Here is an 11,753-nt window from a genome sequence, read left to right as displayed (position 1 = left end):
GAACTGGGGTCTGTGGACCAGAACTAGAGGTTACCTAAGCTCTATGTTTGGCCATGCCCAGGTCAATCTTCTTCTTCGGCTCATCTGCAAGAGGCGAACCCGTTCTAGAGTCATCTGGAATAGGTGAGCTCCTTTTGGATTCAACTTCAGCCGACTTAGGCGACCTCTTTTGGATTTCCTGGAGTCCTGAAGCCTTGATCTTATCTTGGCGAGACACGGCATGCGTCTCCAGTTCCTTGATATCCGCAGTGGTGTATTTGATGCGCTTGCTTGGCTTCTCGGCAATTTCTTGGAGATCTTGCAGTGTTTCGCTCGAGATAGAGACGTCGTTGTTTCCAACGCTGATGCCATGCCTATACTGTACCTTTCTTTTGATGCGGACGAGCAGTCGGAGAAGATCAACAAGCTCCTCTTTCAATTCGTCAGATTCAGCCTCGGATTCCATGAATCCCTGGGCCATCCAATTGGCGATCGCTGTCGATTCGATTTCCGCAACACCCTTTTCAGGGACATTGACTCCAGTTGCAGTAATCTCTGATAATATTTGGTGAACAATGCGCTGCATGTGGTCAGCAGCGGCCTCTATTGTCAGTGATGGCTGCGCTTGAGCTTCATCCTCCAAGTTAAGAAGGCTTCTTTCGGAATCTTGGTGCAATGGTGCTTCGGTTGATTGTGGCGTTTGTAGAGTGGCTCTTTTATCGCCACCAGCCGTCTCTGGAACATCTTCTGGTGCTTTCGAAACGGCTTTCGGAGCTGCTTTCGAGGGAGTTGGGAGAGGATTAGCTGCTTCTTCCTTTGACGCAGCGACAATGGGGGCGAGTTTGGGAGACGCAGGTCTCGGCTCACAAAACTGCCGAGCAGATTGTTGGAGGGTTTTCAGTAAATACTGAAAACTTTCTGCAGCAGCGACAGTTCGGAGCTTCACCTTGTGCAGGCGCTCATTCCTTGCGCCATAAATGATACAATAAGGTCCTTGAATGACCGGAACACCGAGGCTGAGGACGTTGTAAACTGATTGGGGTTGGCCAGATGGCATAAGCATAAGCAGTCCCTCGTTTCGCTGCATAGAGACCTTTGCTACGAATTTTGTAGAAACGGATGAGCCATCGCTGTCGTCAATAAGCATGCATTCGCCTTGAGACAGTATGTGTTCCACGGTCTGTTGCGGAGCAGATGATGTCGGCCTGGGATTGCCGACATTTCTACCCGCAGAGACGGCATTCTGGCTTTGGCTGCTAGAGCCTGAACTGACTCGGAGTCCATTGCGCGGCGCATTTTGATGAGAGGCATGAGTCGATGCCTGCGCGAGAACATTACTCATCCCTCTTGAAGATCTAGTAGACGAGGGAGCCTTGGGAATGGCAAAGGGCCGTATTTGGGGTGCTGGCATTGCAAGCCTTGGTGGTGCACTAGCAGAAGATGTGAGCACAGATGAAACATGGAATCTCTATGCAAGGTATCTTGACTTACGACTCAACTGCATGGCGTGCCATGTACTGATTTGTGATCTGAGCCCAAGGGCGGCTATTGCCAAGCTCTAGCCCTTCCATTTGTTGGCTTTCTTCATCGACAATTTTTTCTATGCACATGTTAGTTAGGAGATCAGATTAAAATCAGGCTTCGTTCACTTACTTCCCCATTTGCTCTCGAGGTTATCCTTTCGAGCTTGCGGGATATGGCTCGTTCCAGAGCGCATGGGCTGGTAGCTTGGTCGCTTCGACACATTGCTCAATGGAAGCTCATCTTGCCTGCCTCTTCCGAGCTCGGCCTGAGTTGGAAAGGTTAGCTACATCTATTCTTCTTCATTCATCAAAGCATCACGTTCACCGAGTGAAGAAAAGTGACGAGACAGTCAGGAAGGTGTCGAAGGCTGATCAGGTTCATCTTACCATGAGGGCTTGCTTGACGACCTCCTCGGGATCTGGACCATGCATCGTGACGATGGAGCCCATTAGCTTTTGGGAATGAGGCTGACGGCTGCTGATGGAGATGACCTCAGAGTTGAGGAATAGGGCTATGGGTGTTGTATTAAGAAAGTGTGCAAGAGGGTGCGCGAGGAAGAGTGTGAAAAATGTGTGAAGGGGGATGGAAGGAGAGAAGAGAAGGAGGAAGGGCTTGAGATTTCTGTTTTCTTTTTATCAGGCAAGAGATCGGATGAGATTCAGTACCTCAGGCACACAGGGGCACCTGCCCCCTATCCAGTGCTGAGCAGGTGCCAAAGCTCTTGAGAGCAGCAGCTGCAGCGCTTCTTATCAGCCGCAGATACTCATTGCTTTGGCAACCGATAACGCACCTGAGTTTTTCGTATCTACAGAGACGAACATTGTTGTTTCTCTGCCTTGTATTGAGGATCCTGCCCGGAAAGGAGATTCTCGCTTGCACAGCTGCTTTGTGTTGGCTGAAGAGATTTGGCTCTCTGCCGATCAAGACCTCAGCGAATACGATAAACAAGCACCGTACCAGGTCATATAAATTATATGGAATTGGAATCAGTTGTTGCTTGGTCGTTGTTTGCATTACTCCAGCAACTTGTGCAGTGTTTTAATGCACCTATCCGTTGTCAAATCCCCATATCCCTAAGGGGAGAGAAGGCCGTAGGCAGACTATTATCTTCCTCCATTTTACTTTTTGCAAGAAATGGCAAGTTTAGGGTGCAAATATTATCGAAATTGTACGGCAATCGGCTTCTGCAGTTGGAGAGAGACGCGATATTACCACCTCTCTTTTCGCAGGACAGCTGAAGTATTTCTCTATTTTTACCTCACGTAGAAGAATATCACATTAAATTGGATTTTAAATAGTATATCATAGCAGTATGTTGAGTGAACGTGTCTGTTTGTCAGTCGTGTGAGAGTGGTGTTCAGACGAACTTTTGTATATTTGTTCACCTCTATTTAATCAGTGTTGCCGAAGCCCAAAGCTGCGCAGACAGTTGACAGAGGCGCTCGAGTGTATCATATACCACAAAGAGTAGTATCGTAACCAGATTTATTCTTTCCTACTTGATTTTGATATAGTTTTCTTGATACGTGAGGGCTCACGTTTGCCCGTCATCCGCCGGCTATAGGGATTCATCCGTCGGAAACTACCAATAGCAGCCAACATAATACGGCTTTGCGTCCCAATGGCACTTCCCCAGCTTTCTCCAAACTAGCCTCACCGACTAGAACGAATCCACCCGGTGCAGCTGTAATAAATTGGGGTATTAGCGGCAAGAGTCGGTCGGCTTTAGACCGAGGTTTTGTACAAAATGAGGAATTGTTGAATGATTTGCGTATTTGTAGCCAATCTCTATATAACCTTCTCATGTAACGCAGATAATCTTCTGCTATCTATTAGCTTGAAATGGAATGTCGAATAGACAAATTCCGGGATAAACCGAACCAATGCTTGATTTATACAATCATGTGTAAAATATAGCAATCACAAATTATGTCAGATACAGCTTGATCGCATCTCCAGCGACACGCTATTCCCTATTATTTCCCGCCAATTCGACAAATCAATTCAAGTCTCGCTGATCCTTTTCCGAGGCGTTAGATGCGATGTCGGCATGAGCATGGTAGCCAGCAATTCGTCTATCTACTGCAGCCCATGATTAAATGTTACTTATCGGATTGGTTCATTCCATGGACGGAGTATTAACGTGATACCGGTGATCCACCCCACCCTAGCACCTTTGCCTCGAGTATAAATGGTGAATGCGGGGAGGGTAGAGCAACACACGTCTTCATTTACTTGCACACCTTCGGCATTGAGCCGCTCATCTTTGTACAAAAATATTTGACAATACTCATCTGATTTACGGAAAAAGGCGCCATGACAAGAAAGGTCTCAGCACAAGAAGTTTCCCAGCACAACAAGCGAGACGATACGTGGATCGTCGTGGATGGCGAGGTGTACGACATGTCTGAATTTGCCCCGGAACATCCTGGCGGGCCAGAGAGTAAGTTCAATCTCACAGAGCAATTATCCGTCATGTTACTCATGTGCTGTTAGTTATACACAAATATTCGGGGATGGACGCTACTGAGGAGTATAGCAGAGTACATTCGCCTTCATTAATCAGGGAGACTCTGGGAGCAAAAGGCCATGTTGGATCCTTGGACACATCGACGATAACAGAAGACTGGAAAGCCGCCAATCAGGCGATAAAGCAGCCTGCCTCGGCTACAACGCGAGAGAAACCAGCTCTTGATGAGATTTTCAACATGGATGATTTCGAAAAGGCGGCACATGCAACGCTGTCGGACAAATCATGGGCATACATCAAAGGAGCCTCTAATGACAACATTACAAGAGACGCCAACAGCTCCATGCTTCGACAGATCTGGCTGCGCCCTAAAGTTATGCGCGATGTAGGCAGTGTGACGGCACGGACAACCCTTTTTGGATGCGACCTTGAAATACCCGTCTTCATCTCGCCTACTGGAGCTGCGCGAGCCGGCGGTGCTGAGGGTGAGCTGACTTTGGCTCGAGGGGCTGGTGAGGCTGGCATTGTGCATTGCTTCGCGACGCCATCATCATACACCCACCTGGAGATTCTCCAGGAGACAAAGCAACAGGCATTCTTCCAGCTGTACGTCAACAAAGATCGATCAAAATCTGAAACCATTGTCCGCACAATTGAGGCTACTGGCAAAGTGAAGGCTATTCTTGTCACTGTCGACGTCCCCGTAATTCCTAAGCGAGAAGATGACGAACGTGTAAAGTCAAAGGAGCAGTTGCAAATAGCTGGAATTGGTCTAACTCCCGAAATTTTAATTGGCGACAATAAAGGCGCTGGCATGGCACGTCAAGTCTCGTCGTTTATCGACCCGACATTTAGCTGGGACGATTTGAAATGGCTGCGAAGCATCACTGAGTTGCCAATTGTCGTCAAGGGCGTCCAAACCGCAGCTGACGCCATTATGGCTGCGAAAATGGGAGTTCAAGGCATCGTGATAAGTAACCATGGTGGTCGTGCAGTTGACACTGCGCCCCCGACAATCCTTGTCTTACTGGAGTTGCAGAAGAATTGTCCAGAGATATTCAGCCAGCTTGAGGTCTTGATTGACGGCGGATTCCGACGAGGCTCGGATATTGTCAAGGCTATTTGTTTGGGTGCATCTGCCGTCGGTCTCGGCAGGCCGTTCCTCTACTCCTTGGGCTACGGTCAAGAAGGAGTAGAGCGTGTAGCATGGAGTAAGTTTTACCAATCCTCTCTCGGCATGAGTTTGCCATGGTACTGATAATTCTTGTAGTTCTCAAAGACGAAATTGAAACTGCTATGCGCCTATGTGGTATGACGGATTTGATGAGAGATGCGCATCCAGACTTTGTGAATACCAGCACCTTGGACTTGATGGTGCCTGGACTCAAGCATCCTTATGCGCGCAAGGTGAACAAGTCAAATGGAAGGCTGAGCTCACTGCGGTCTAAGTTGTAATTTTAGAGTGATAATATGATGATTTGTACAGCGAATAAATCACACGAAGCCTAGCGGGGATAGAATTCGAGTCCATAGAGGTGACAATTCTAATAGAGAAGCTTTTTTGCCTAGTAGTTCTTCCTTTTCACAGCACTCTCAAGATCTACTTTAATTGACAGCTACCGCTCATGTAACATGACTTTTCGTTTTTTACAGGAACCTTTTGAGTATTGGTTCTGCAAAAACATGAAGACTGAACAGGAATATCAGCTAAACATGTCGCAAGCTTCAACGGAAGCTCGAGCAACTTAGCCTCTGCCGTTCGCCCCAGCAACGTCAAGCACTCGTGATAACCACGCAAAGCCCAGATATTATTTGGGTGCTGGTGGCCACGTGGTAAAGACTCATCGAGGCCGAGATCTTCTGCATAAGCTGTAGCGGCCTCCTCCACGGGGCCTTGTTCCAGTAGCAGCGCCGCATAGGCGTGACGGGCAGGTTGCATCCAGCCCCATGGCTCGCTATAGAGAAGTCTGTCATCTAGATGAATCGATCGACGCAAATGCTGAAAGGCTACTTCATAGTTGCCCCGGCGGTACTCAATCTCTCCCGCCAGCATTGCGACGGCGACTTTCAGAATGTCAACACACTTGTTTGGGTAATCCATTCGTGAGGATGGTACTCTGGATAGAGCTTCGATGAATAGCGCTTGTTGTTTCAGAGCTTCAGTCACGTTCCCTGTGGCGGCATAAGCGACACCCTTTGCATAATGAATCGTGGCGGTGGTAACGCAGTAAAGAGACTGATTTGTCGGTAGTGTGAGGTTGATGATATCGTCCCACCTGCCGAATCTGATCAAGACGTGAGGCCGAACAGCACAAAAGGCTTCCAACCAATCTGCCATAGGCGGAGACTCAACTATGAGCAGCTTCTCGGGTATCGCTTCTTCCAAGTGAGTGCAATTGTCAAGAGCAACTCGCGATTGCCCACACATCATAGCCGCGTATATCAGGGAGTGGTAATCGTGAGCCCGATAGAAGGTATACATATTCATGCCACCAAGCTTTTCCACAAATTTCGCATCTGCTTTAACAGCAGCAGTATTGGCAGCAACGGCACTTCGGTAATCTCCAATCAGAACGTCGATGTGCGATGGCATGTGGTTTAGATGGCCACTGTCTGGCACGAGGCCACGCAACAAGTCGGCCGAATGAACGGCAACTTCGGGTGTACGTGACATTTCCATTAGATGGATATGTAAATGAAGCAGTCCAGGATGTTCGTCGGCGCCCTTTTGAGTCAATGCCCGCGAGACAGCTGCACAAGCATCCAGTGTACGAGCATTGGGACCCGGCTTGCCGCTGTATGGATCCCACATAGCCCAGGGAGTAAGATTCATGAGAGCGTCGGTATACAGGAACCAAATCGTCACTGAACTGCTTGTACGAAGTCTCCATTGCATCAGCATACGCACGATTCCACACCGAGTAGTCGTCGGTCGGCGTTGATTGGGGATATCGAGCGACAATGGCGTGGATAAGAGCTTGCTCGACTGGACTGGCATTTCCTATGAGATTCAATGCTTGACGTGATGCTCTGTAAGTAGCTTCAAGAGCCATCTTGAGATCTTTGGGATCAAATAGACGCCACGCCTTGTTGTAATACGGCCCGCGGGTATACGCCAGCCCCCAGTATCCCATTGCACAGTCTGGGTCTGCTGCGATGACTTTCTCGAAGCAGTTGGATGCCTCCTGGGTGTTGAAGCCATAGGCCCAGATGAGTCCTCGATTAAACCACCGCTGAGCAATGGGGCTTTTGGTCGTAATAAGACGATGATAGCTTCCGAGGTTGAAGTACCCATCATCCTCGAGGGTGACCAGCTGTTTGTCCATCGTATTGGCTTTTTCCTGTGACTTTTTGACTTTTATAATCATAAATCAATGTAATGAGTTAAATCTAGCGTATAGGCAACAGAAAGCGGAGCCTTTATAGTAACTTGTGTCCATTGTGAGTATTCTGGCTCGTAAATGCCACGCCCTTCTAGTCGCATATGCCCAGAGACTAGACGATCTGCTGTTCGGAATGATTGCCGTATTTGTATAAATAGTTTCCAATCGACCCACAACCAAATAAACAACGTAGGTAGATGTAAACCAACCTAGAAATATACATGAACTACAAAGCTACCGCAGAGGGGTCTGCAAGGCATAGACCAGGCCGGCTCTTGAATTTATAAGCTTGGGGTACTCCAGACTACTCCGAAGTACTCCAATTTAGTGAATTATACTCTCCGCCTGTCAAACAAATTAGTTAGGGACGGCCGACCCTTGTTCAACTAGGTTACCGATATCCGATGGAAAAGAAGCTGTCAGCAGTCGCTCAAAGAAGTGACTTGGCGTCATATTGTCACTGCATGTAGCTGAGAGTAAGAAGTAGTTAAAGCGGCTTAGTATTATACCATAAGAAATTTATGTCTTTATTGTCCTATGTCGTGTTTGCTATCTGCCTTTCAGCTACACAAAACGGCCGCCAAGGGAAGACTACAAGACATCACAACCAACAACAACCACCACTAGCTAAACAGGCATCTCCTTGAATACGTCATAACGAAAGTGCTATTTTGCTAAATATTGCATACTCAAACTGAAAAATAACTCTATATGGCTATTTTAGTTTCCAATCTGAATAACAACTTTTCCAAAGTGCTTGGCCTCCCACTGGTACTGGTACGCCTTCTTGATGTCCTCAAAAGAAAAGAGGTTAGAGTCGACCACAGGACGGATCTTGGCAGAATCGATTGCTCGGTTCATCTCCTCAAACTGCTGTCGAGAGCCGACGAAGATGCCGCGGACAATACAGAGGTGGTTGAGAGCGTCCATCAGAGGAGGCTGTTTGTCGGACGAAGTAAGGAAACCAATGATGGTGATGACACCCTCCAGCTTAATGGCCTTGAGTGACTGTGCGACGCTTGCGGCGCCGCCAATTTCGAGAATATGGTCGAATCCCAAGCCTCCGGGAGTCAAAGCACGAGCAGCCTCGCCCCAGTTGGGGGTCTCCTTGTAGTTGATAACGTGGGAAGCTCCCAGCTTCTTCAAGGCGTCGGCCTTGTCACTTGTGGAGGTTGTAGAGACGACGGTTGCGCCGGCAGCAACGGCAAACTGAATAGCTGCAAGACTAACGCCACCAGTACCCTGTGTCAAAACCCAATCGCCGGCCTTGATAGCCTTTGACTGCAGTCCGTACAGGGCGTTCCATGCGGTAAGGGAAGCGCATGTCAGAGTGCTAGCTTCAACGGCGTTGAGAGAGGATGGAGCCTTGACAAGGCAATGCTCGCCAAAAACGCCGTAGTTGCGCAGCGTGCCATCAACCGCACCACCGAGGCCACTTCCAACAGCCTCGGGAGTAATCGGGCTCGTCTGGTGATGCTCGTTGAAGAGTGTGCATACTTGATCACCCTTTGATACTCTGGTAACCTTGGGTCCAACGGCAAGAACAATACCGGCACTGTCGGAGCCAGGAACAACAGGCGTCTTCATGGGAAATGGGTAGAGTCCCTTGTAAAGGAGTTAGCTCGTAGATGGTGCTAGGAGGTTTTGTATGTCTACTTACCCTTGGGATGGCCAGATCTCTGTAGTTGAGGGAGACAGCTTCAACCTGAATCAATACATCATACTCGCCGAGCTTGGGAAGAGGAACATTGTTTTCCAGAACAAGGCCGTCGAAAGTGTCGTTGATGATCTCGCGGACGGACCAAGCTCGTGAAGTAGTGGGGAGAGACATTGTAATAGATGATAATGTATGGAGATGTTAGAAAGAATAGTAAGGTGACTTTGTATGCTTGGATTATCTTGAGTTATTGTTGATGGGGTGGAACGACATGTGTTGGCGGTCGTCGAGTAGTATTTATATCCGCAGACGAGGCGAGAAGTGTTGGAACCATAATCCGAGTGGATATTTGCGCCATTGTCGAAATTCTCGAAGAATTACTTCAAGAACGGTTTTGGGATGACAAAGAGGCTTTCTATATTATTAATGGAGATTAATTAACTGCCTCTTCTACATTTAGACTGCATCTTGCAACTTCAAGTTCGCCCAGCCTAGCAGTCCAAACAGTGTTAGTCATCGGCAGTTGAATTGAGGTGGAGCTTTTTGTGTCAGGCTTGTCTAAAAGAGGCTGCTTACCCAGTATGAATTGTAACGAGTTCAAGCTTAATTACCTGTTGGTTTTCAAGAAACTGAAGAATCGAACATCTTCAATAACTCTTTGGATTATTGAATCTTGAGGTTAGAGCTTCATTGGCTCGCCCCATGCGCAAGCGTCGGCCGACCCCTGTCAGCGCACGGGCAAAATGATAGATGCGGAGCGGAAGCTAGGCCTAGATAGCGTCGGCCGACCCCTGCTCCTCAAGCTGCGTACACAGTCTGCCCTTGATTACATGAGCACTGTCATGGTGATAGTGTATTGGGGTGAAGTTTGCTTGGTTGCTTCTGATCGCTGAGTCATGGCAACATATTTATAACTGTTTCGCCCAAGTCAGCCAATAAAAGGCTCATTGTTGGCCCGTTTACGCCTGTTGAGTTGTTTAGTTAACTATCCAAAAGGACCAATGGCTTCTGTCCTTCACATTACCTCCCCCATTGCATCGTGCCATCTTGAACCACGATAAGGAACCAACTCCCCACTACGAGCCAATTCAACTCGCCGATGAAGATTGTGGTGTGCATTTGAATATATGGCTACTCCCGCCTGCTTTGATTGTGTAGTCGTCGGACGGATTCAACTAACATGATGTAAACTTTGCCTTTGGCTACTGCAACTTTCTATCAAAAAGGTTGCTCTCTTTAGGGATGCCGGATTGATCCCTAAGAAGGCTCTATTTCTATTTTTCTATTAAACAACATGACTGTACAAATGTCCGTAAGCTGCTGGTTGTTCATTGTCTAACCAAAGCGAGGAAGTTGTTTGGCTCCCTCTGCTGGTGGGACAAAGCTCAACCTCTGCTCACAGAAAAACTCAACCCCCACGTTCTTCAGGTCGGCTGCCCCATTATCCAACCCGCCGCTCTTAATGATAACTTCCCCTGGCATGACATCCAAGATGTTGTAGAGGGGGGATCCGCAGTTGGCGCAGAAGAAATGCCTGTTCTTCTTTCCAGAGTCACCGATAGTATCGTAGAACTTGGGCTCGCCTGAAACCACATGCAATTAGAACTAATCTTATGATTCTCAATAAATAAAAGAGTTCACCTTTGGTAACCTGGAAGGACGCTTCAGGGACTACAACATTCGCGGTGTATGCTGAGCCAGTCGCCTAGGAAATATTCATCATGATATTCGTACAGAACTTTGTTTTGGTGCCTGCCTACCTTCTGGCAATCTGAGCAGTGGCAGAGAGCCGTGAGTGTTCCTGGGCCTGTCGAATGATGCGGATGAGAGGATAGGACAAACAATATATTGTGTTGTTGTGTCTAAGGCAACTTACTGCTGCTGGCATAAGCCACCTCTCTACACAAGCAACTTCCTGTAAGAGACATCTTATTTTGATTAGTTTGAATATATGATTAACGACTATGGTTCAAGCTCTAATACAGCTCGACGAGCGATATATATACTCGTACGTCCATCTCCGAGAGCGCTGGCTACCTATGCGTCCGGGACTAGCAGTTGCATGGGAATGTAGTTACACGGCGTAACATGGAACCGGAAACGGGGAAATTCGGGGCCAGGCACGAGTCATCATGCGACGGTGTGCATTATCCGCATTGGTCCGCATTGGTCCGTGATAGTCCGAGGATCTACACGTTATAAGCAGTTCAGATATGGTGGGATTCGCATCATATTTGTCCACAAGTATTTGCGAATGTTGCAGTAGCGATGCAGAGGTGGGTTTTGCATCTAGTCGTATAGTCGTGATGGAGCCGAGTTGCAGCAGCGGAGTTGTGCTTGACACAAGGTTTGAGTCCCAATTAGATCCATGCGATGGCGAATCGTATTGCATGAGTGCAGAGATGTACGCGTACCATACGGACAAGTGGAATACATGTATTTACCACTTCGAAGATAACCTAGAAGTAGAAAATAACATGTACCACCTAGTTACCGTATATACGTCCACAATAAAAAGCAAAGTAGCCGGTTGTCATGAAGCTTTAATTCAATATTGATAAGCATATACATTTAGCTAGGATCATGCATGATTACAGTGGTAGATTGAGTGGCTTCTGCATGTATATGAGAGAATTGAAGTTGCAAAACATGCAAATATCAGGTAGCTCAACTGACCAGACCAAGTGGCCGCTAAGTTGAGGCTATCCGTGGTACATGCAGTACTATTCACTTACATGTA

The 11,753-nt window shown here is 47.7% G+C and overlaps 5 protein-coding genes across 5 annotated transcripts; 1 reads left to right on the top strand and 4 right to left on the bottom strand.

Annotated features, from left to right (window-relative positions):
• Window positions 1–34: 34 nt before the first annotated feature.
• V8C40DRAFT_260959 (uncharacterized protein) lies at window positions 35–1,934 on the bottom strand (the record flags this gene model as incomplete). The annotated part of the gene is made up of 4 exons (XM_083219204.1): window positions 35–1,409; window positions 1,471–1,579; window positions 1,633–1,768; window positions 1,890–1,934. 4 exons carry the CDS (start codon window positions 1,932–1,934, stop codon window positions 35–37), a joined length of 1,665 nt encoding a protein of 554 aa, XP_083079679.1.
• A 1,811-nt stretch (window positions 1,935–3,745) lies between these two features.
• On the top strand, window positions 3,746–5,561 carry V8C40DRAFT_231389 (putative mitochondrial cytochrome b2). Its single transcript, XM_083212914.1, has 3 exons — window positions 3,746–3,946; window positions 4,000–5,184; window positions 5,244–5,561. The coding sequence occupies exons 1-3, from the start codon at window positions 3,820–3,822 to the stop codon at window positions 5,426–5,428; spliced, it is 1,497 nt and encodes a 498-aa protein (XP_083079678.1). The 5' UTR covers window positions 3,746–3,819; the 3' UTR covers window positions 5,429–5,561.
• Window positions 5,562–5,573: 12 nt separating this feature from the next.
• Window positions 5,574–7,299, bottom strand: V8C40DRAFT_272267 (uncharacterized protein; the record flags this gene model as incomplete). The annotated part of the gene is made up of 2 exons (XM_083220335.1): window positions 5,574–6,761; window positions 6,829–7,299. 2 exons carry the CDS (start codon window positions 7,297–7,299, stop codon window positions 5,574–5,576), a joined length of 1,659 nt encoding a protein of 552 aa, XP_083079677.1.
• Window positions 7,300–8,076: 777 nt separating this feature from the next.
• Window positions 8,077–9,262, bottom strand: V8C40DRAFT_279573 (zinc-dependent alcohol dehydrogenase family protein; the record flags this gene model as incomplete). Its single annotated transcript, XM_083221252.1, has 2 exons — window positions 9,017–9,262; window positions 8,077–8,961 (listed from the first exon to the last, which is right to left on the bottom strand). Exons 1-2 carry the CDS (start codon window positions 9,185–9,187, stop codon window positions 8,077–8,079), a joined length of 1,056 nt encoding a protein of 351 aa, XP_083079676.1. The 5' UTR covers window positions 9,188–9,262.
• Window positions 9,263–10,348: 1,086 nt separating this feature from the next.
• Window positions 10,349–10,941, bottom strand: V8C40DRAFT_260955 (GFA family protein; the record flags this gene model as incomplete). The annotated part of the gene is made up of 4 exons (XM_083219203.1): window positions 10,349–10,596; window positions 10,655–10,718; window positions 10,774–10,820; window positions 10,890–10,941. 4 exons carry the CDS (start codon window positions 10,939–10,941, stop codon window positions 10,349–10,351), a joined length of 411 nt encoding a protein of 136 aa, XP_083079675.1.
• Between the last annotated feature and the right edge of the window lie 812 nt (window positions 10,942–11,753).

Source organism: Trichoderma camerunense (assembly GCF_050948025.1).
Source record: "Trichoderma camerunense strain CBS 138272 chromosome Unknown V8C40scaffold_1, whole genome shotgun sequence".
Taxonomy (NCBI): Eukaryota; Fungi; Ascomycota; class Sordariomycetes; order Hypocreales; family Hypocreaceae; genus Trichoderma; species Trichoderma camerunense.
This window is presented reverse-complemented; position numbering and strand designations above follow the sequence as displayed.